Source organism: Charadrius vociferus, unplaced genomic scaffold (assembly GCF_000708025.1).
Source record: "Charadrius vociferus isolate BGI_N301 unplaced genomic scaffold, ASM70802v2 scaffold32, whole genome shotgun sequence".
Taxonomy (NCBI): Eukaryota; Metazoa; Chordata; class Aves; order Charadriiformes; family Charadriidae; genus Charadrius; species Charadrius vociferus.
The window spans coordinates 989,749-1,011,890 of record NW_009647856.1 but is presented as its reverse complement, the minus strand read 5'-3'; the positions used below and the strand labels follow the sequence as shown (position 1 = coordinate 1,011,890).

The 22,142-nt window shown below is 38.8% G+C and overlaps 1 protein-coding gene across 1 annotated transcript in view; it reads left to right on the top strand.

Moving 5' to 3' along the window:
* Positions 1–22,142, top strand: part of MAGI2 (membrane associated guanylate kinase, WW and PDZ domain containing 2) — a 536,664-nt gene that overhangs the window by 220,895 nt on the left and 293,627 nt on the right. Inside the window, exon 3 of the mRNA XM_009883000.1 lies at positions 4,137–4,256. Coding sequence (XP_009881302.1) covers positions 4,137–4,256 — 120 coding nt within the window. The remainder of the gene's footprint in view (positions 1–4,136; positions 4,257–22,142) is intronic.

Sequence of the window (22,142 nt, the reverse complement as noted above, 5' to 3'; positions counted from 1 at the left end):
AGAAAAATTACCTGTAGTCTATAGGATTCCTATATATAGACCTCAATGTTCAGACCGTGATGGGTGTTTAAGATTCTCCAGTAACTGCCTCCAAGTCTGTAAACCTGCACATTGCAAACGCTATGGTGCTTACACAAAGGTATAAAGGACGGCAGAAGTATTAATAGCAGCAACTCGGTTCCTCCAGGGTGAAGGAGTAAAACAGGCAATAACTATTGATTATTCCATTAGCCCGGGAATTGCTTTAACCATTTGCAAGATCTCAGGTCCTGCAGGCTGAGGGAATGAGAACAGATGCAGGAGGGGAATGGGGCTCAGTAAGATTTTATCCAGAGTAATAAAATTCTGGTGGGGATGGAAACTGCTGTACCTGGGGTAAGATTCACCCTGAACGCATGCAACTAGTGATCATGGCATGCTCTTTTCTCCATTCTGAAGGGAGTAGTTGACATCTTATAGGAGTACCACCCTCAGTTTATGATACAATGCAGAGCTAGTGGAGCACACTCCCTAAGGATTGTAAGAAAAGAGGGTGGAACCTTCCATGTTACCATCTGAGTGACAGTATTATCTCCTGGCATTGTAGGACAGACATAGCAGGTGTAGGTAGAACTGGCAAGAAATTTTCTAGAAAATCTGCTTTTCCTTAAAAACATTCATTTGTGTAATTTACCCATTTAAGTTCAACTTCCATGAGAAATGTTTCCTAATCTCCATGCTGAGATATCTAGTGAAACCACGGGGTGCAGGAGAAATGGAGAAAGGAAAACATACTGTAGAATTACCAGTAGCAATTTAGTCACCTAGGAAAATCAGTGGCAAACTGAGATTCAGGAAGACTAAATGAAGAAGCTGCTGTGTACTGTAGCACACTGGCGATTCTTAAGTGGAGTTCTGGGTCTTTCGGTTTTGCTACAAAAATCCATTAGTTTCATCTTGAAGCAAAACAGTAAGTATTTGAAATCTTGGAGTGTTATAGAACAAGATAGCGATTACATCTGCAGGTCTAAATACAGACCATCTCCTGGCTACCTTACATGTGGGGATAGGTGGTGAGAAATTTGACTGGAGAACAGTGTAGAGTTAAGCTTCGTTTTAAGGATACAGAATTAGTGTATAATTGGACTATGCATTTCATTTGAAATAAGGGAAGTAGATGAGACAGAATATTCAATTCATAATGCAGGTTGTATGCAAACATTCTCATATAGGTACCATATCTGAAAGAACATGACTAAGTCACATAAAGGCAGAAAGGTCTGGTCTAGCATCCAATTTAAGAGAGGGATTCAGAATCTGAAATTTGGTCCATTATACTTTTCTAGCTAAGTTGACCAAAGACAGTGATGAAATGTCCTGGTTTAAGGTAAATCAGAACCAATTTCCTTCTCAGTAATTTTACTTTTCAGTTAAGTCTCTTCTAACTAACTGCAGCTTCTGAAATTAGCACCGTATTTTTCAGACAGTGGCTGCTTCTAGCAGATATCTAGCACATAAAAGGAGCATCTGTCATTCGTTTAGTGGCCAGCCCAGCCCAACCATGACACCAAAGTACAGAAACAGAGGGATAACTGAGTCTGTTGTTTGACCTCCTGTAAGACTTTGCAGTCACCCTTGCTAAATATGACTGTGGAATATCTATATGTTTAAAATAAACTGCAATGTATTAGCACTTAATATCATAGAATCATTGAAAATTTAGGTTGAGAGGGAGACCAGTAGGTCACCTGGTCCAAATTTACTCAAAGTAGGGCTTTCCTCCATGTTTATGTGACTTGTATTTTTGTCTGTTTGATAAACTTCTGGCAATCCTAGTTTGGCTACCTAAAAAATTATTGAAGGAACAGTAAGTTAGAGGTACTCATCTAATCTGTCAGCTTCTTCCCCATGCTGTTCCTAGGAACAACATAGCCTTGTTTTGCCAAAGCTTGCCTGTCTCTTGCATCTTACGAGGAAGATATGGTTCCTCTCAATAGACTTTGGGAGTGAAAAATTCCTCGGGAGAGAGCATGCAGATCAAACGTCTGATGCCTGTGCTGTTAGCAGAGCTCCCAGGAGCTCGGGAGCTTGCCAGAATCCCTGTGCTTCTGCACAATTCTCGCAAAGGTCTGTAGATCTTTGAGGATGCTGCTGCATCCCCAGGGGTCAGATATTCCATGGGGAGTAAATTCAACATATTTATGGACACTCCAAGTGTCTGAATCCTTTAACGATACCATCCCTGAAACACAATCCTAATGAATCCATTTCTCCAAATATGAAATTCCAAAAAATAAACAGCTAAATAAGATGAGTTTTAAATGTTGAGATGAAAAAGGAACTGGAATCAGAGAAATGAGCGAAAGAACCTTATAGGTTTATCAAAACATATTCTTTGGTGCTAGTACTGAAATATAAGCTTCTCCGGTTCATTCGGTCTTTACCGTAGACATTCAGGCTGCCTGTGAGGAGAGAAAAGTGTCTATGACAAGCAGTCCAGGTAACCCAACTAAGGCACCATTATGTCTCAATATCTCCTCTGACAGCAAGGAGTTTGGACAACTCTGAAGACCATCCAGTGCTTTGGCAAAGCTGAGCACTGGCCAGTAGGAATCACGGAGAGCATGGGAGTCCTGTCATTATCACTGAGAGAACCTTACACTTCCAATGTGCTCTTCATTGCATGAGAGTCTCCATTAGACTCTAGCTACAGAGTGGGATTCAGTATGAGATTAAGACAGCTACATTTTGGGCAGTGCAAAGGATAATTTTGCGCACTTGGTGCAACACAAGGGATGTTTTGTCCTTTGCACATGTGCTAGCTTCATGTGGGTATCTGAGGCATCACACAGAGACCTATGTATGCCCACCTGAATTGAGTGCTTAGCAGGTCGGCAGTTGAATAGCTCTCTTGCTTCCACCATTGATGATATCTCTGTTGACTGTAATAATTTTACACGTGGTGGGAATGTAGATAATTACACTTAGTTTTCTTAATCTTACAATGAGTCTCACACAAAATCATTCAAGAGGTTTAGATGCAGATGTCTGAATTACAGACAAAAATGTAGATGAAGTAGATTTTATGTTAGCTGACCTGAGGAGATGTCTGAATCACTGCTGCATATATGAGAGTCACGATACAGTGTTTAAGGTGGTGGATTAAAAACTGAGAAAGAGACAGTGTCTTTTGCAGAGTATCATAACGTTTAACTTTTGTCCAGGAAGGCGAAGATCTGGTTTCTAGCCACTTCCCAGTGTCAACAGTCTTGAAACCAAACCCTGCAACTGATGGAATCACTATAGTATTGATAAAGAATTGATTTATTAAGATGTTTCAAACACTCTGAGACTGAGGAGGACCTAAAACTCTCCCATTTCTAAATGGAGTTTTGAGACTTATTTAGTGGTTTCAGTCAAAGTAGGGATAGCCTGACCACAATAAACTGGACCATTAGGAAATTAGGTCAAATTCACATGCTTCCCTGATAACATGACAACTTCTGCTAGCTAAGCCGAGTCCCCTCTCAGCAAGTATGAAATATCGTCTGTCGGCATTTATGGAGTTCTGTCATCCAGAGATGACAATAGAGGCAATAACTAAATATAAGCACCTTCACAGTTTGGCAGCATGGTTAGCAGGTGAATTGAATCACTCAGTCCTTTAAGACTAACCATTTATCAAGTCCACTTATGGCATTGAAACAAGTAATGTCAACAACCCTTACAGATTTACGTACAGGTTTATTATTTTGTGTACTAAATAAATGTTTAAAAGATCATGGAGCAGATTAATTGTAGACAAGACTTTGTTTGAAGCCATAGAAAATATACATCTAATACTTGTGTTACCTCTGAATGCCTGGTATTACTGAGGGTCTTTCTAGTAACACAAAAAGAGTTGCAGTATGATACATTTTCATTAGTAAGAATAAATAATACGGATCCAAAGAGCATCTGGCTCGATCTTAAACATGCATCTCATATAACTCTGTCAGCTTCAACAAATGTAGCTATAAGGTTTTGAAAGACAACCTCACAAGGAGGATGTGCTATATAATGTGTTGTATAGACAGTTTACTTTGTAAATTTTCCAAAACTTGCAAAAGATCATCCTACATTTAGTTTAGACAGTGTGTCTTTTGTCTTATTACTAGGCACCACAAGGCCACATAAGGAGGGGGAAGTCCCTGGCGTGGACTATATTTTCATCACTGTTGAAGATTTTATGGAATTGGAGAAAAGTGGTGCTCTCTTGGAAAGTGGAACGTATGAAGGTAAGCACACTTTTGCTGCTAAATCTGTCGCATGTTTCCATTATGCTTTTTTCTAATTTGATGGATTTGCACTGGGACATCCCATTACATGTGTCATTGCTTCAGTTATCAGAAATTTGTGAAGAGCCATATGGCGATTATGAAAATATTTTCATATATAGAAGCTAAATGCAGATGGGTTCATTGTAATTTCAGTATATTATACTGGCTAAGAGAAACAGGGAAATACATTGCACTTGCAGTAAAGAAATGCTAGTTCTTTATGCCAAATACTTGAGAAGTTTTCTACAAAATTTCAAGAAACAGCCGCTTTTCTAACATAGGACAAACAAACTCTACAACAGAAATCAGTTGTAAGGCAGACACTTTTCCTCTGCATGTGTGATCTGTATCAGAGGTGAAAACCTCACTATTTAAGTAAAACAGGAAGGATTTGCTATGTCATGTCTCATGGGCTTTGTAAAGTTATTGAAAAGAACTCATTAATTTTGTAATATGACAGAGGGATGGGAATAGTCCTAATGACTGTATTAGAAAATGTCTGTATATGGGGCAAAGAGCCAACAGCTTATTGCAGAACAGTGCTTCCCAGGAGAACTTATGATTCATCTGATTTCAACCTTCTTTCAAAACACAGCTATCCTGAAAGTAAAACTACCACAAATGGAAGGGCAGTTACATAGCAGGGCTTTTTAATAAAACCGAAATAATGCTACACTATTTTAAACCAGACGCTTTTTAGAAATTCACTAGTATTTAAGATAACTGAGTAATGGATAGGTCTTTTTACTTTAATCTCCAAAATGACCATGAACACCCTTTATATGAGAAATAAGACCCATACATATGAAAATACCTGGATGAGTAGAACCATTTACAGGAAGCAGCCCCATATTTTTACCTTGTAGCAAAAGAAGCAACGAAGACCTTTTTGTCCTGACTTTGTTCCTGCCAAGGAAAGCATCTGAAGATAAATAAGAAGCTATTCACCCCAAAGAAAATCATTAGCTGTGTTATAAATAGCAGGAAAGAAGGTAATCCTTTCTCACCTAATCAGCACAAGGTACCCATTGGAAAGTAAATAAATTTTCATAAATAGTTATATCAATACAGGACTTGTAGGAAAGGTTTCGATTAGAGAAGGTCAAATAAAGGAAAATATATTGTCTTTTCCTTTTCTACTTTTCCCCCACTGTCTGGCACCTAACGGTAGAAGTTACCTAAAGATTAATATAAGTACAACACTACAATTTTACATTTATCAGAGATTCATTAAATAACAAGCCTTTCTTGAAGTATCTTTTTGTTACCGTAGGGGTTTGAAACTAACATTAAAGGAGCTTAAGTGTAGCTCAAGTATGTCATTGCTTGACCATGTAATTTCATTAGTTTGCAGCAAGTTTGTAGAGATTGAACTGCTAGGTTAAATTAATTCACAGTGCTCTTCTGTCCCTCGAGGGATACTGAGAGGTGTCTTTTAATACCAGCTACCAGAGCTGAGGGGACAGCAAGGTGAAATATTGGTTGGGGAAGTCTGCATAACTCCTGAAACTGGCTGAGGACCTAGCTCAAGAGAGGTCCAAAGTTGTAACTATGCAATGTCTGTCACATCATTCACTGATCACAGATGACAAGTTCACTGAAGCCAGGAAGTCAGAAACTAAACGCAAAATAAAATAAATTCAAGAGACCAATTTCTGCATAAATCCTGTCTTTGATTCCCAGTCTTCCCAACCAGGTGCGCATTCTGACAAATAATATATTATCTGTCTATGTATTATGGCAAATAATAGGTAACACGTTAGAAAATATACCTGGTTTACAGAGACTGTTCCCAGACAAAGACTTTTGGACATGACCTTACAAAGTTACACTCCCCCTTTCGTGATTAATTCCTCGTGACTGTAGTACCTTCCTCGGGGAAGGATTTTGCTAATCATTCCATCATATGTGCTCCTGAGCACATTAAGTCTGCAGAGATTAAGTTTACTGGTGACAATTATACCAACCAGAGCAAAGAAATTTTCAATTCCCCTGCTAAAAGAAGATGATTTTTGAATCCTTCCATAGATCTAGCAACTTATGTGCGCATGCATGAAGATGAATTTTCTCTGCTTATCAACACTGGTTCTCAGGCCTCTGAAACAAATCAGTCTTTTTTTTAATGATTCTAAACGTTAATAGATTGGTTTGCAGATTTCTTTATGTATTTTTTTTTTGTCTTGAAAAAATCATTCTGTATTTAATTAAGTTTCTATAGTTTAGCTGTGTCAGTCTATGCTGATTGTCTAACCATGGCCAGTATGTACCAGTTTGTCTCTACCAGGAAAATCTTTTAAAGAAGGGTTTTCCCATTTAGTGGAGATAAAATGACAGGCTCTGTGTTGGTTTTCACCACTTCTTGACTAGAAAGGGTTGATTCAGCCAATTTACCTTCTACTGTATGAATTCCAAAGAGAATCAGAAACATCGAGGTAAACCAAAGGAGCAGGAGGCCAAGTGGAGACTTAGCTGACAGTGAATTTTTGTATTATTCATTATAGTATTCAGTAGTGTTGGGAGGGGAGATATTTTCTCATAGAGATGAGAAAACCAGTGAAAACAATCAGAAAGCTTTGTTGTGGTGCAAGCAAATAATAATTGCGATTCCAACCTGGACAGGATATAATCTAAAAGTGAAACCAGTATATATTCTTAGAAAAGTATAGTTATATAGTTCTATAGTTTTCTGAAGTACACATTATTTTTTGAGTTTTAAAATAGATTTTTAAGTTATAGAAGCTTCAGAATTAAAAATAGGATGCTCTGTGACCTCCTTACTACTCAGGCTTTGAATACGCCTTTCTTTGCCACTTTTGTGACAACTGTGAATGATTGTAGTATTCCAAAGTGCTCTAGAAAAGCAACAGTATGTTCATGATAAAAGCTCTGCAAATCTATTTTTTTTACCATTTTTGCAAATATGAAAATACTTAGTTTCAGTAGGACCAAATCCATTACTATTTTGATCTTTTCTATTTATGCATTTTTGTGCAATTGCTGGAAAGACCAAGCCATCTTTATAGATATGAATTACTTAAAACACACATAATGGTACTTAAACAGTTGCTGCACATTTTGCAGCTTACCTGTGCTAAAGTTCCATGGCATTTTAGGTGACATTATTCAATGCAGAATGAGAGAAAGAAGAATCCAAGACTCACTTCCACTTGCACTCAGATTAACAGTCCAAATCACATTAACTTCAGGGACATTGTCATTGAGTTCTGAATTTGTAATAAAATTTCAGTGAATTCCACCAACGTGTTGCTATTTGGGGCAGGGAGTGTTTGCCTGAAGCACACCAAACTCATTTATTTGGACGTCTTTGTATAATAGTGCAGCCAAATCCTAAAGGTTTGTTGTTTTTTTTCTTTTTAACAGAATTCCAATTTACTGTATTGATTAAGGGAATTCTGATTTGGCGCAGAGTGATAACTTGATAACTTCATTGCAGATAAAACTTGTTTCCAACACAGATATTGGTCAGGTAAAATAACCATAGTTGTGTACCAGAGGAGGAAGCGTTCCTGCGCAGGGTGAAAGCCACCTGCCTCTGTTACGCAGACTCATGTAGCACAGGAGGACGTGCCCCAGCAAAATAGTTCACATTCCTTTTCCAGTTTCTGGAATGAAGTTCATAGATGGTCTTTGAATTGGCACAATATGTGCAAATCTATAAAATGCAGAATAACAAAGCTGTGATGAACAGGCAAACTGTGTGTGTATGTCTGTGCTGTCTTTTACGACTTTTCCGATAGGAAGGTTGGCTCAGTATACTGTCATCTCTCTGATATGTCAAAACTTGTATGGAGACTTCATGGATCACTGACTTCAAAGGCTGTTCCCATCTCCTGAGTAGATCAGCAAAATTTCTTAGCCAGTGCAGTGTATCAGTAGACTGAAAATGTACTTGAAATGTAGATTTGTTAAGAATGACAGTGCTCATAAACAGAAATGTAACAGCTTCAGTATTATTTCCAAAACCCAGATATGTTAAGGCACAAGATTGAAGTTTACGGTAGGACATCATTATGGAGTATTAATAATGTAAGAGTGTAAGAGTAATGCATGCTATGGGTAGAATTGCTTTTTAAAAGTAACATATGCAGTAGCAGTACCAGAAATAACAAGAATTGTTCAGTGTATAAATACTGTAAGAAAAAGAAATGTGTTTGTTGATAATCTGTAAGGATATAAATGCATTTCAAATACACAAAAGCAAGAAGGATTTTAGCAGTGTGGCACTCTATAAGAGATGCAGACATAGAAAAGGTTGTTCATAACTGTTAAAGATGTGGCAAAATTAAGAAAACAAATGAATTCAACCAGTCTACCTATGAATAATGTACTGAGTAGAACTCACTTTTTTTCTGTCAATTTTTTGTTTGCTTCAGAAGAGCTCCATAACAGTTGTTTTATAAAACACATCTTATTTACTATTAATGTAAGAGTAGTCTTTAATTTTATCGTATGAAAAGAAATCATTTTCATTATTGTGCCGTTAATTTTGTCAAAAGTCCACTTTTTATCATTTGTTTGATTGTTTGGAGTTATCTCAAGTGCATTCACTCTTCAAATCTCACTGAAGCTACTTAATGGCTTCCGTGATCATGGACTTCCCTTGGCCCCACTGAAGTCCATGGTAAAATTCCAGCTGGCTTAAGTTGAGACAGAATTTCACCCTTTTTTTTTTTTTTTTTTTAACTGATGAAGTATTATTTAGAAGAATGCTGAATGTTAGCTGGAATTTCCTTATTATTCCAGAACACCCTAATTATTAAGTCTTTTTAAAAAAGGTTGAATACATCCCATGGGTAAAAATTTAGTGTTCTGTGTTACTTGTTTATTTGAGGACACAAAGCCTACAGTTGTTTTAGGAACAGTTTTAACAGATCAGCTTACATGTTTGCCGTTGTGTCACCATTATGATGAGCTCCCATGAGAAAGTGAACATGGGTTGAAGCTGAGGTCTCGCTGGTGGCTTTTCCCACACACCAGCACATTAACAACACTGGGAGGCGCTCTGTTTCCATTCTCCTGCAGAGAGTCCTCATACCCAAGAAGACATTAAGTTTTTCATAGGCTTTCATTCCATCTCTCAAGCCAGATTTAACATAAAACCTTCTAAACCATCTAAGCCCTTCTGCTCAGCTAATATATTTTCAATTAAAATTTCATTTTGCTATCTGTAAACTTAAAATATGAGTTAAAAACTGCTCCACATAGGCAATGGAGTTTTTAATGACTGCATTGTGGTGACAATGGTTTTATAAAGAGGTAGTGTTTGATTCCAGTAGTTTTGATTCCATTCTTCCATGTAAAAAATTGTAAGGAATTCAAAATTCCACCCATTTACTGTATACAGTGTTGCCTTATGAGCAGGACATCCTGAGCATTCTACAGCAGAGGGATACAGAGGAAATAAAATAAAGGTAATAAAATACAGCCTTCCTAAGACCTAAACACAGTAGTTAATGAAATATTCTGATTTAAAATGGGAAACAAAAGAGTCATGAGTGTAGATGTGTACAGATAAAAATAGAAGTAGTCCTTCAAAAGCCATGTCTTTTAACAGCAGAAAGTATTTTCAAAGGCATAGACAAATGAAATTAGATACTTTATAGTAAAGATCACAGTACCTCTTCAAGTGGTAGATCCCATATTAATATGATGTCTACTTCTCACCACCATATTCAGAGAACACATAAATGAGGATATATCAACATTTAGGGAAAAAAAATAGGAGAATAAATCCTAAATACAGTCAAGGACTTCATAATCTGATTGAGTTCTTGTACCTATTCTATATTAGCAAGATCTTCTGGGCTTTGTTGTGTTTCCTTCCTTACCCTTGGGGCAGAGGAGGGAGTTGAATCTCATCATTAAATATGAAATGCAAAGAACTAATGATTTTTTTTGCTTAAAAAATAAAATGGGAAATATGGCCCTCAAAAATGTAAATGCTCAGAAGCTCAAAAACGTAACACCAGTGGATATATCAACATGTCTACATTTGCAGACAGATATATCCTGTCTACATTTGTTAACGCATTTTAAGGCATAAAACATCGCATTTACTCCTTTATTAAAGTTTATTTAAGTATTTTGTCATTTTCTCGGAGAAGTAATGAGGAAGGAATCAAAACTGAATAAATATTATTTCCTTTTTGTATGAAAAACAGCTGTTTTATAAAATTATACTATTGCAATATAACAGGTGACTTTCATAACTTCTACAATGCCTTTTAAACTTTCTGAAATGTAGGATTAGTACGACAGAGTGTATCCTTCCTCTCTGTTCTGAATTGGAGGCTGTATAAATGCTCACTGTTTTAATAAGTGGTATTCCTGGTGTGTGATTGCTTCTATCTTAGGAAATCAGGCCTCTGCCTTAGCTAGCATCCAGAGACAGGAACACTGGTGGCATCAGAACAACAACTGTTTTGTGAGTGATGCTGCTCGCCTTCTGCTGCTGGGCTGTCAGGTGAGGGTAGTAGTCTGAAGTCCTGCTGCAGTCCTCTCACTCCTGCAGCTTGGCCTCTTCTTCTTTTTCTCCAACAAGTATTATGGTTAGGGGGTTCCCTCCCTCACGTGGGTCCCATAGCAGGTCATATTCCTCCATAGCAGACTGGTGACACTGCAACCAAGCTGCTGGCTGGGGAAAGCTTACAGATACCTAAGGCTGCAGGCCATGCCCTTAGGCAAATACTGTTTCTTCAGAAATATTGAAGTTATGGTCAGTTTTGGCCTACTGCAAGAATGCAAGCAGTAAGAAAAATGACATCCAGATATTCATCACAATATAGCATGATTGGTCTCTACAACTAACTGAAAGGAGGTTGTAGTGAGGTGGGGGTCGGTCTCTTCTCCCAAGTAACAGGTGATAGGGCAAGAGGAAATGGCCTCATGTTCTGCCAGGGAAGGTTTAGATTGGATAATAGGAAAATTTCTTCACCGATAGAGTTATCAAGCATTGGAACAGGCTGCCCACGGCAGTGGTTGAGTCACCATCCCTGGAGGTATTTAAAAGATGTGCAGATGTGGCACTTAGGGACATGCTTTAGTGGTGGACTTGGCAGTGTTTGGTTCATGCTTGGACTTGATGATCTTAAGGGTCTTTTCCAACCTAAATGATTGTATGATTCTATTATTCTATGAAAAAGTGGCACCTGGGCCATGTGTTAGTATAAGTCAAACCCACTTCCACAGGCATCCAGGAAACAGAAGCTTGTGTGACTATATATGCATGAAATTAGAAGAGTTGGACCATTGTGCCTTTAAACAGAGAGCATCTTGATGCAAAGATGCTCATCCTGTGCACTTCCAGATAAATCAAAGAGATCACTGGCTTCCCCAAGGCTTCTAACAGCATTCAGCTGAAAGAAAACCGACAGCTATTGCAATTGTCTCTGTCTCCAGGAGCATCTTTTTCCTTACATCACTCATCCAGTAGATGGTTGTACCAAGGATGACCATGGCTAGACTTGATCTGTGCATGGGCTGAGTGGGCCGTGATTGGGATACACTTGAGTGAGCTGTGACACAGTCAGCTGCTAGACTAAACTCCCTGCCCGGCCCGCCAGACAGCTCTGCTGCCTAAATAGAGGGTGTTAGGTCACCAGAACAGCATTGCTGACCATCCCAGGGTGCTGGCTGGTGCTCTCCCATGAGTCAATGTGCAGTACTTCTTTTAGCCAGTAGTGTCAGGCACAAGGTTCGAGACTATCCACTGTCACATAGGGCTTGGTCAAATCCATAATTCTGCTGGCTAGTGCTGCATAGCGCAGCAGAAGTGTGCATGGACATTCAATTAATCTAATTTGTGTTCTGTCAAGATTCTGTGGCTACCACATGCAGTAAATTATTGTCAGCTCTGGGTTGCTTTAAATTACATCAGCTGGTAATTTTCCAAAGGAAATCAGATGGAAGTATGTTCCCCAGGTGCACAACACTTCTTTGCTCATGTGTGTTACCAGGATGTAGAGCAGGACTAGGTGCCACAGAGCATATATTCTATGGGTCTGTGTGCTCCACAAACCCTTTCTGCTCAAACAGGATCACTGAAACAACTGTCAGTGTACTTTATTTTATATCAAAACTAGATCAGCACCAAGAAGATCTTGGCTGCAGAGAAATCAAGAAAAGACCTTTGCCTTTATGTTTTTTTTCTGAGCTCTGTTGACCATGGGTCAGCTCAGACCAAGACCTGCCTTATTCTTTACAATTCTGCACAGTCACGACCAGAAAGGTATTAACAAACTGAATTGTCCAGACAAAAGTAATGCAAATTACCAGGAAAACTGTAGGGAATAAATTTAGAGAACTCATCAAATAGTGCTTTGTTGAGTAATGATTGAGAAGCTCAGATAATTTAAAATGTGTGAACCCAATGGATGAATAAAGATAATTCAAAGTTGGGCAAATACGTAACCAGGGCTAATGTGATGAATCTGGAAAATATGAACATTTAGTTTTAATATTGGGAACAAATTTTCTCATACTGATGTGATTTAAATGTTAGAATAACCTCCAGGAGTGGTGATCCAAGTTTCATCTCTTAGGAATTTTAAAAATAGTTATTAGTAGAAATATTCCTACACTAGTAGAGGGACTAAAGGCTGTAGTAAAGTATTGTCTACTTCAGTAGTAGTATTTAGTAATGCTGTCTATGTGACACATTAGATTTTGAATGTGGGATTTTCTTGTAAAACAGATCACAACCAGTTAACATGCGCATTTCAGATATGTTTCTAAGTGAACTTCGACTGCAGTATGTATTGTGCTTTTTAGTTTAAATGAAGACTGTATTAGAAAAACACTGTCAAAGATGTTAAAGAATTTAGCATTTCAAATTGCGAATCATAATGACGTGTCATTGCTCTGGAGAAATGTTTAGCTACATTGCTCAGTTACATAGATCTCAATTTTTTAGTACATTACCAGAAAGACACAATGTTTGTTATATCATATCCAGTTTACATTCAATTATCATGTTATTATGACTTTATGAAGTTCCTCTGGATTTTATATCCTATTGGACACTACACATTTGTATTTGTGATATACCTCATTATTCAGCTTTGATGAGAAACGATCACCTTCCTGTAGGAAATAGTATTCTGCTAAATACCATAAACTGCAGTCCAAAAAGTGTTTGGGAGTTTCTTCCTAAAACATGTAGAGAAAATCCCTATTGCTACAAGTCTTTCCATTTTGTCAACCTCAGAATGTTCCAAAAATATTGAAGCAGTTTTATTTTCCATAAAACAAGATATATTGAAGCTTCCGTAATACCTTCCTATTAACATCGTCCTATGAATCAAAGGATTCTTTTTTCCTGAGTATGTTCCCTAAATCTTTCTTGCCTTTTTTGAAGATCGTTTTAAAAACTGCCTTCTTTAGACTTTACTCCCTTAATCACCACAGCTTTTCAAACATGATTGAGAATGGTCCCAAAATAACATCAAGCCAGCTTCCCAGCACCTTCAGATGCATCCTATCCAGTCCTATGGACTTGCATATGTCCAGCTGACCTAATTAGTACCTAATTTGATCCTTCTGTACCACAGGTAGTGCCTGCCTCTGCCAGGCTTTGCTACGAACCAAAGACCTGAAAGTCCTGGGAGTGAGCAGCAGACTTTGCCTGTTAACGCTGAAGGAGTGAATACACTGAGTCCTTCACCAAGTTATCCTTTTCCATGTTCTCCATCACTTGGTCACCTACCACATTGGGCAGCAGGCCCACATTCTCTCCAGTCTTCATTTTGTTGCTGCTGTGGCTGTAGAAACCTTTCCTGTTGACCTTGATGTCCTTCAGCAATTCCAACTCTAGCTGATCTTTGGCCTTCCTAATTCTGCCCGAAGTATCCAGGAAGCATTTCTCTATTTCTCCTTGGTGGCCTGTCCGTGCTTCTGCCTCCCTGACACACATGTAGTGAGGAGTTCTCTGGGAGCAAAACTGACTCTTAGAGTCTTCCCTTGTTTGCACAATGTTCCATAAAACCAGGAAAATGCTTCTCTACTAGCAAGGACTGGATTCTAGTTTCTGTATTTCTGTTCTTTCAGCAGATATTGCTTTGCAGCAAGACATAAAAAAATTCCTTTTTATGGCCTTGGGAGGAGTTGCAGTTTTTTGAAATCTCACTTTGATTACTCTGTTTCAGTAGGGAGGTATTCTAGGACTTTGCAGTACTGCGTGCAACCCTGGTCATGGCTGCTATGGTGGACTCCGGACCGGTGAACAAAAGTGCGCATCTTGCTGCCTGCCAGCACAAAACAAGGGAATGGGCTGTTTCCTCTCAAGATGACCTTAAAATAATGAAGGACATTGAGAGAAGTTGGTTGTGCAAAGTGTGGAATAGTGCAGTGTAAGTGTGGGAAGAGGGCCTGGGTTTGTATGGTTAATTGAAAAGAAGGATTCAGCTACTGATACAGCTTTTTCTGCAACAGTGTTACATTACTTCCCAAGTGAGCTAATTAAAACAAGATAAAAGACCAACAAAACCGAAGCACTTAAAGAAGTGTTTGCGTTTCAAAGCAAGGCAGTTTTTGATTAAAAACAAAACAAAACAAAAAAACCCAAAGATATTAAAAACAAAAAACCAAACAAACAAAACCTTTCTAGTATAAACCATATATTGGGTTTATGCTGTTTTCAAATATAATTACTCTGTGTTTTACCTTGCATAAATGAAAGAATAAATAGATCCATAGGGTTTTTTAGCCAATGGAAGGGTCCCCTTGTATTTCTTGTGGAGATACAATCAGAAATCGAGGTCAAATGTGCTGGTAGAGAATGAAGTATAATAGCCCAGTTGATGACCTACATCTACAGTTATTTTATGCTACGCATACAGGAGAAAAAAAAAAAAAAAAAAAGGAAGCCAGGAATATAGAATAAGCCTTAAAAGATCCTACTGAGGCAGAAGAAACCTATGTCATCATAATACAAATGTAGTATACTCAGTGCACCAGCACTGAAAGTGGTGCAGGAGAGGTACCACAGCATCTGCAAACTGAGTGGCTTTTCAGGATTTAGATTCATCCTTCCAGACTCATTTAGCTGTGCCTAAGCTCCCTCAGTCATCACCAGGAAGAGACAGGATGCAACTTAGCCATGACCACAGCATGTTGATATCTGACCTAGTTTAGAGCTTCCTCAAAGCTGCTGAAGATCAGAGGAATGCAAAGACAAAAATATTGCTTTGATCTTAGTTCACCCCCAAATTATGTTGCATACTCCATCACTGAATTTTGGACTCCAGGAGAAAAATCTACGATAAAAAAAAAATAAAAATAAAAAGGTTTAATTCCTTCTGAGTTGTATAGTTATGTGCCTGATAAGAATAATGAACTTTCAAATTGGTGTTAGGGAATCAAATACCCTTTCTGTCCACAGATAGACACATTTGCAGGATCTTCCACAAACATTGAGGTGGATTGTAGGGGAATGATACAATTTTTCTTCCCTTGTGTTCTGTGCATATGAATGTTCTCCCCTAATAAACATAGAGTTTATAGGAGCTTTAAAGCAAAGAACCAAACTGACCTTATTTCTTGTTGCTATTTCTATCTACATGGTGTCAGGGAGCCCCAGGCATAGACCAGGAGTCATTGGCTAAGTGCTGCAGAAGCAGAAAAAAAACCAGAGAGCCCTTTCCCTCGGGAATTTACACTTGCAGCATGAGATGAAGGACAATACATGAAAGCAGCCAGTAAGGGAAGCATAAGAAAAAAAGAGACAACTGTAGCAGAATGTCAAGCTGTGGGTGTCCACGGACCAGCGATTTGATTGCTGTCACAACTGTATATAGGAACGCGTACAGAGATGTATGAAAGAGGTCTGAAAAGGCTAAAGAGAGGTATTGAAGAGGCAATGGGCACAAACAGAAGTGCAGGTTCCTTCTTCATATCAGAAAACACTTTTTTACTCTGAGGGTGACCAAGCACTGGCATAGGTTGCCCAGAGAGGTTGTCAAGTCTCCATCCTTGGAGATACTCGGAAGCAGTCCGAACATGGTCCTGGGCAACCTGGTCCAGATGACCCTGCGTGAACAGGGAGTTGGATGAGATGATCTCTGGAGGTCCCTTCCAACCTCAACAACAAGGAGATACAAAGAGATTTTGTAAGAGCTAGTGCTAGCAAGAAGAGGAAAGGTGAAAGCAAATGCTGAGTTGAGTGAGGACTTATGCAGGTGGGAAGGTGGAGACAATATAGGAAATAAGTGAGTGAGGGAGAAGAGGTGGGTGCTGTGATGAGTAAAAGGGTGCTGGTGAGTTATCCAAGAATGGCAAACAGAAGCATGTTTAAAAGATAGGCAAATACAGTGATGATTAAATGGCTCTTACGACTGGGAGAGCAGTGTCCTCTCACTCTCAGGAGGTAGAAGGTCCCATCACTGGGAAGATCTAGGAATGGTGTAGCTCTCAGCTGCCTTCTTGCCCATTTAACAAGAAATATGTTATATTAGTTTAACCATATTTGTATACGTATATGGAGAAGCTGAATGATTTCACAGCTTAAAGCTTCACTGGAAGAGTTAATTCCCACCTAAAAAAATTTAAAGCACAGCTTCTGGTATGGAACAATATTGTCATCAGCATTTTTAACACATTCTATTAAAGAGAATTATATTCAGTCTGGTTCATAATAACCCCAAAAGGGTTATTCTAAAGCAAACTAGTCTACCTTTTTTATTTACAGTAGGCTGCACATGCTGCTTACTATCACAAAATATCCCATTAACAGTTTTCTATGATAAGGTTTTGAAAGGCTTTTATAGAGAGGCAAGGGGGAAGGTGCAAGTATTTTCTCCTTCCTTGCCCGGTGCGTACAAGGTCTGTCAGAGACCCCACAGCAGAGGATACAGGCTGTGGAGAAGATCCTGGACCACCAGGATCTTCACTTGCTACAGATGGACAAAGAGTGTGCCAAGGGAAGCAGTATCCTCCTCACCAAGCTGACACTTGGGATACGTCAGACAGAAGTTTGCTTTATGAGTTAGACCTAACCAAAAGCCACTGGCTCTTATAACCTCATAATTGAGTGTCTGCTCAGAAAAATTCTGTCTAACCTCCCTGTGGAGATTTTGGTTGCAAGTAGTTGTGCTGGTAATTCCTACCACACGTTTCATTGTCATATTTTCCCAGCTGTATTTGGATACTGGTCTGCTGAGCATAAAAACGCTGCAGATAAAAGAAATAGAAATAAAATCTCCTGTAGGCTACTGAAATTGTTATTACCTTTGGAAAACCTCTGCTTCTCTGTCCGAGACAGGATAAAAATCTCTCGATCAATGAAAATTCAAATTAAAACTCCGACTGATTCAGCCATAAAAAATATGAAAGGGGACAGATGGTCTGAAGAGGTGCATGATTATATGCTCAGTGGTGAAATTTAGCTGGAAAGAGAAAGGAAGCAAATCAAAGTGATGGAAATGAAGGAATTCCCCCTATAACACTATTTAATGAATTCCTTCATAACCTTACCTGACAGTGCCTTTGCAGTATCGGTCCCCAGGCTTTGCTACCTCATTGCAGCCCCCACGTTTGAGGAGTTACTGGCAGTGTCAGGGTGGGTTCTTCTAGTTAACGGAAGAACCTAGAGATGAAGAGAGTACACTTGGTTGATTAGGGTAAAGCAAAGATGTTTTGCCATCCATAGGAGGGATGGGGCTGTTGCCTTTTCCTTACTGGGATTGTACTTAAGGGTAAGGCAGAAACCTCTGATAGGAACATAGTCAACAGGAGGTGCTTTGTGTCACGAGGAGGCTGAGCTGACTATGGCTTAGTAACCGTCTTGCCTCACTCTTTAGTGCCAGCTTAGAGAAGGAAGGAGAAAGATTTTTTTAGGGGCTGTGAAGTGAAAAGTTGGCGCTATCTTCTATGTTGAGGCTTAGGTTGAATCAGCTGGATCAGAGCCTGCATCGGTGACCTTCTGGGCTTTAAGCAGTCTCTATCTAAATTCTGTATGCTTTTTTCTTTTTTATTTCTTGTGAGTAATTTTCTGCATCCTAAACTGGTTTTGACTCTTGGTACTGGTGATTTTGTCAGGGAAAGTCACATGGGGGAAAAAAGAAAGTCACTCCAGGCATAAGATTAAAGCATGATGTCTTAGGAAAAGCATTCTGGTTTTTGAATGTTTCATCTGTTCCTCATCTTATGTATATAGAGTGTGTGTTTGGAGTGTTTACCTTAATGGCACATGGCTTGTACAGATCCTAATTTTTATATTGTGTCTTCCAATGATGACAGCTAGTATGAACTCAAGAGACCCTTTTATTGAAGCGTGGCATCCCAATTAGATAAGCGAGATTCAGAAAGAAACCTGCTTTACATAGACAGTAATTTTTTTGAGACAGGTTTTTCCCCTTAGAAATGCATTGTTCTTACAGAATTGTTTTAACTACAGGTTGCAGTTTCCGCTGTTTTCAGCACTGCATAACTTTTCAGCTTGTCAGTAAAATCTTTATTTGTAAAAAAGTGTTGGGGAAAGTGTAGTGATATATTTTTATAGTGGTCTTTATAGTGCAGCTGAACTGCAATTTACAGAATAATTACTTTCCTTTGCTGCTTTATCTCATTCTTTCCACTCCTTATTCTGAGGGTGCTCAGTAATACATTGGTTTGTGAGACACCATTTACTTTCAGAAGTGCCATTCCACATAAGTCATCAAGGCAAAAGAAGGTAAAACAAACCAGCTACTTTCAATGCTTTATTTGTGTTTTTTGATTAGGGAATAAAAAAATTCTCCACAGCACCTCTACTTCATCAACTGCAAAAGTTTACACGGCGTGTTATGAAGGCACAAACATTCAGATAAAAATAAATATTGAATGCCCATCTTTCTCACTGAACTTTTCCATTCTGTACATTTTCATTGTGTGAACGAGTCAGGAATTCACCAGGAAAAACAGCATGTGATGATTGAGAGGTTATTCACACTATGTAACGTTAAGTAGTTAACTTAATGCTCTTAATCCCCCCCCCAGGGACATTCAGTTCTCTCTATATTGAGAATTTCAGTTCTTAACTTTTGGTGCACTAAATTACAGGGCACAGGCTGCAGGAGTTAAGTAGATGAGGTGAATACTCTTATACAGATAAAGACCTCTTTAAGATACCAGAAGAGGTCCTTAGCAGAACAGGGACTGTACTCCAGGGCTGAGGGCCTCTTCAAACAGAGGATGGTGAAATGCATCCATGTTTTAGTCTACTGGTTACAGATACAGACACGAGCTACCATTTTCATTGGTAGCTCTGATTAGCATGAATTCAGATGAAGTCAGCTCTAAAATTTGCTAGGATTGCAAAAGAAATCTGATAGGTAGGGGTCAGGTTCCTGGTTTACTCATATCAGTTAACCTGCTATTACTCAGTGCCAATCACTTTGACATCACAGTAGCTGTCTGTTATCTGACAGACAGATTGCCACAGTCTGTCTACTCTTCTTGTCTGGCACGCACTAGGACACTGTCATCCTCAAGATCACAGATTCACAGAATCATTTAGGTTGGAGGGGGCCTCTTCATATCATCTAGTGACTAGCTCTGTGAATGAGGAGAGGGCAGTGGGTGTTTTCTACCTGGGCTTTAGTGAGACTTTTGACACCGTTTCCGACAATGCTGACAAAATATGGATTAGATAAGTGAACAGTGAGGTGGACTGATAACCCAAGGCACCATTACATTGTCCATAGGCAGAGCTCCAGGCGTTCCAGCTGCAGTCTCACAAAAAGGTCAACATGCTCCCCTCGCCTTCCCAGCCTGTCTTTCCAAAGAGGTTATATCCAACCATTGCAGAAATTGAGTTGTGTGAGTTATCCCATCATGTCTCCGTTAGCTCAATGACTGTAACTGCACATAGATTTCTAATTCCTCCTGTTGGTTGCCTGTGCTGTGTCCATTAGCATCAAAGTATTTCAGAGAGGCACCCAGCCATGCTCATTCACCACAACAGTCTCAAGAGCTTTCTCCACAAGACTGTTCCATAGACACTTCTTTCTTTATACACCTATGCTTAAAGTGATTCTACTTCAGCATTGTTTTGTTGATTGCTATGTCCCTTCTATTCCCATCTCCCCTGGCTTTCATTTTGCCCACCCTGTTTACAACTTGCTTACTTGCTTGTTGAGGAATCTGTACCTCTCCTGTAATTCCTAGTTTAAAGTTCTCAGTTCAGCCATCCTGTTGGCACCCATTGTATGCTCTGGTTACATGCTTTGGCCACAAAAGCCTCCTCCCTCGTTCTGCATCATTAGGTTCTTGCTAAGAAATGGATTCCAGCCTTCTACTGTTGTAAACTTATCAAGATTTATCTCACAATCACAGAATATCTTGTCCTTATTTAATATGGAAATACTGCTCTAGAACATCACTGCTACATAGAAAACAATCTCTAATTTCTGGCCATTGTTCCTTATAAGCCCGTGCCATTCACCGTTATGTCAGTAATGGATTTCCTTTATATGACTCTGTGTTTTAGTAGCAAATCAAGGGCCTGAGCTTAATTTTCCTTTGCATTTTTGAGATACCCTTGTGTGTGAATGATATCCAACATAATTCCCATGTGGGACTGGAAGATACTACACATGACCTGTAAGATTTGCACTTTTCTGGAACAGTTTCTGGAGGCTACAAGGTCTGAAATGGCATTAAAAATGATGTTTATGTACCAATTCATTTTTCATTTCACTCTTACATCACCCCTTTCAAATGTAGCATCTTTGTCTTCTGCCTCATCCTTGTTCTGCTAAGCTGGATGAACCATGTTATTTTAGTCTCTTATACAAGAGTCCAAGTAAAACTCACAAACTGAAGAGAGATCAGGCTACTTTGTCTCTTCTCCGAAGTGTGTTTTGAAGACCCGCATAGTTTTGAGGTCAGAATAATGGATATTGGATATTTTTCCCTCTTTCCAAAATATTAATATTTTATTTGCTATTCTTCAAACATATGATTTGATAAATGCATTAAATATCCTCACTACTAGTCCAAGAGGTCACGTACTGGTTTTCTGCAATGAAGGTTACCTGTTATCCCTGTTTTGAGAACACTGAACTCTTCTTTGCCATTCTACCTTTTTGCCCCCACATTCTGCAACATATAATTACAGATGTTAATTTCTTTTGAGTCATAGAAAAAAATAATGTAAAGAATAGTAAAGAGAGTGAATCTCAATAACAGAAGTGGATTAAGGATAAATTATCGTTCTCTGTGTTCTTTTCCTGTAAACTTCCCCAAAACTGCATGCTAAGTCTTCTTTCTCTGCTGAGCTCATGAAGGCTGGAATTAAAGAAAAAGCAAATGAGGTATTCAGTCTTCCGGAATACCTGCTGAAAAACTCAGAGGAGCAAATGTAGGATGCCTTGCTGCTCAAACATGAATGGTTTCTACCAGCACTGTCTTCCTTTCTGCTGCTACCATTTTTACTTTACATTGCTCAAGGAGTGTCTGCAAAGTTAGATATTTCAAGCAGTAGGAGTCCAAAAATAAACTCTCTAACCATAATCATTCCAGGTATAACTAAATCTTGTTTATGTATTTGATTACCCCTGGCTGGTTCACCTTCTGGCAAGGAAAATTCTGCACTTCAGTAGTGGGAGAGGGGGAAAGCTTTAAAACAACTTCCTAAATAATAACACAAACCAGAGAATAGTTCAGTTAATCATTAGTTTTACCTATCTGATGTCTGAATATTTATGATAATTTATGTATTTTTCATTTGTAATCAGTCACTTGAGGAAATGAATACGAGTGCTTCACAGAATGCTATTTTTTCTCATTTTCCTTAATAGGAACAGACTAAAATTAAATGGAATGACTGAAAGGAGAGCTGGTTAAGAC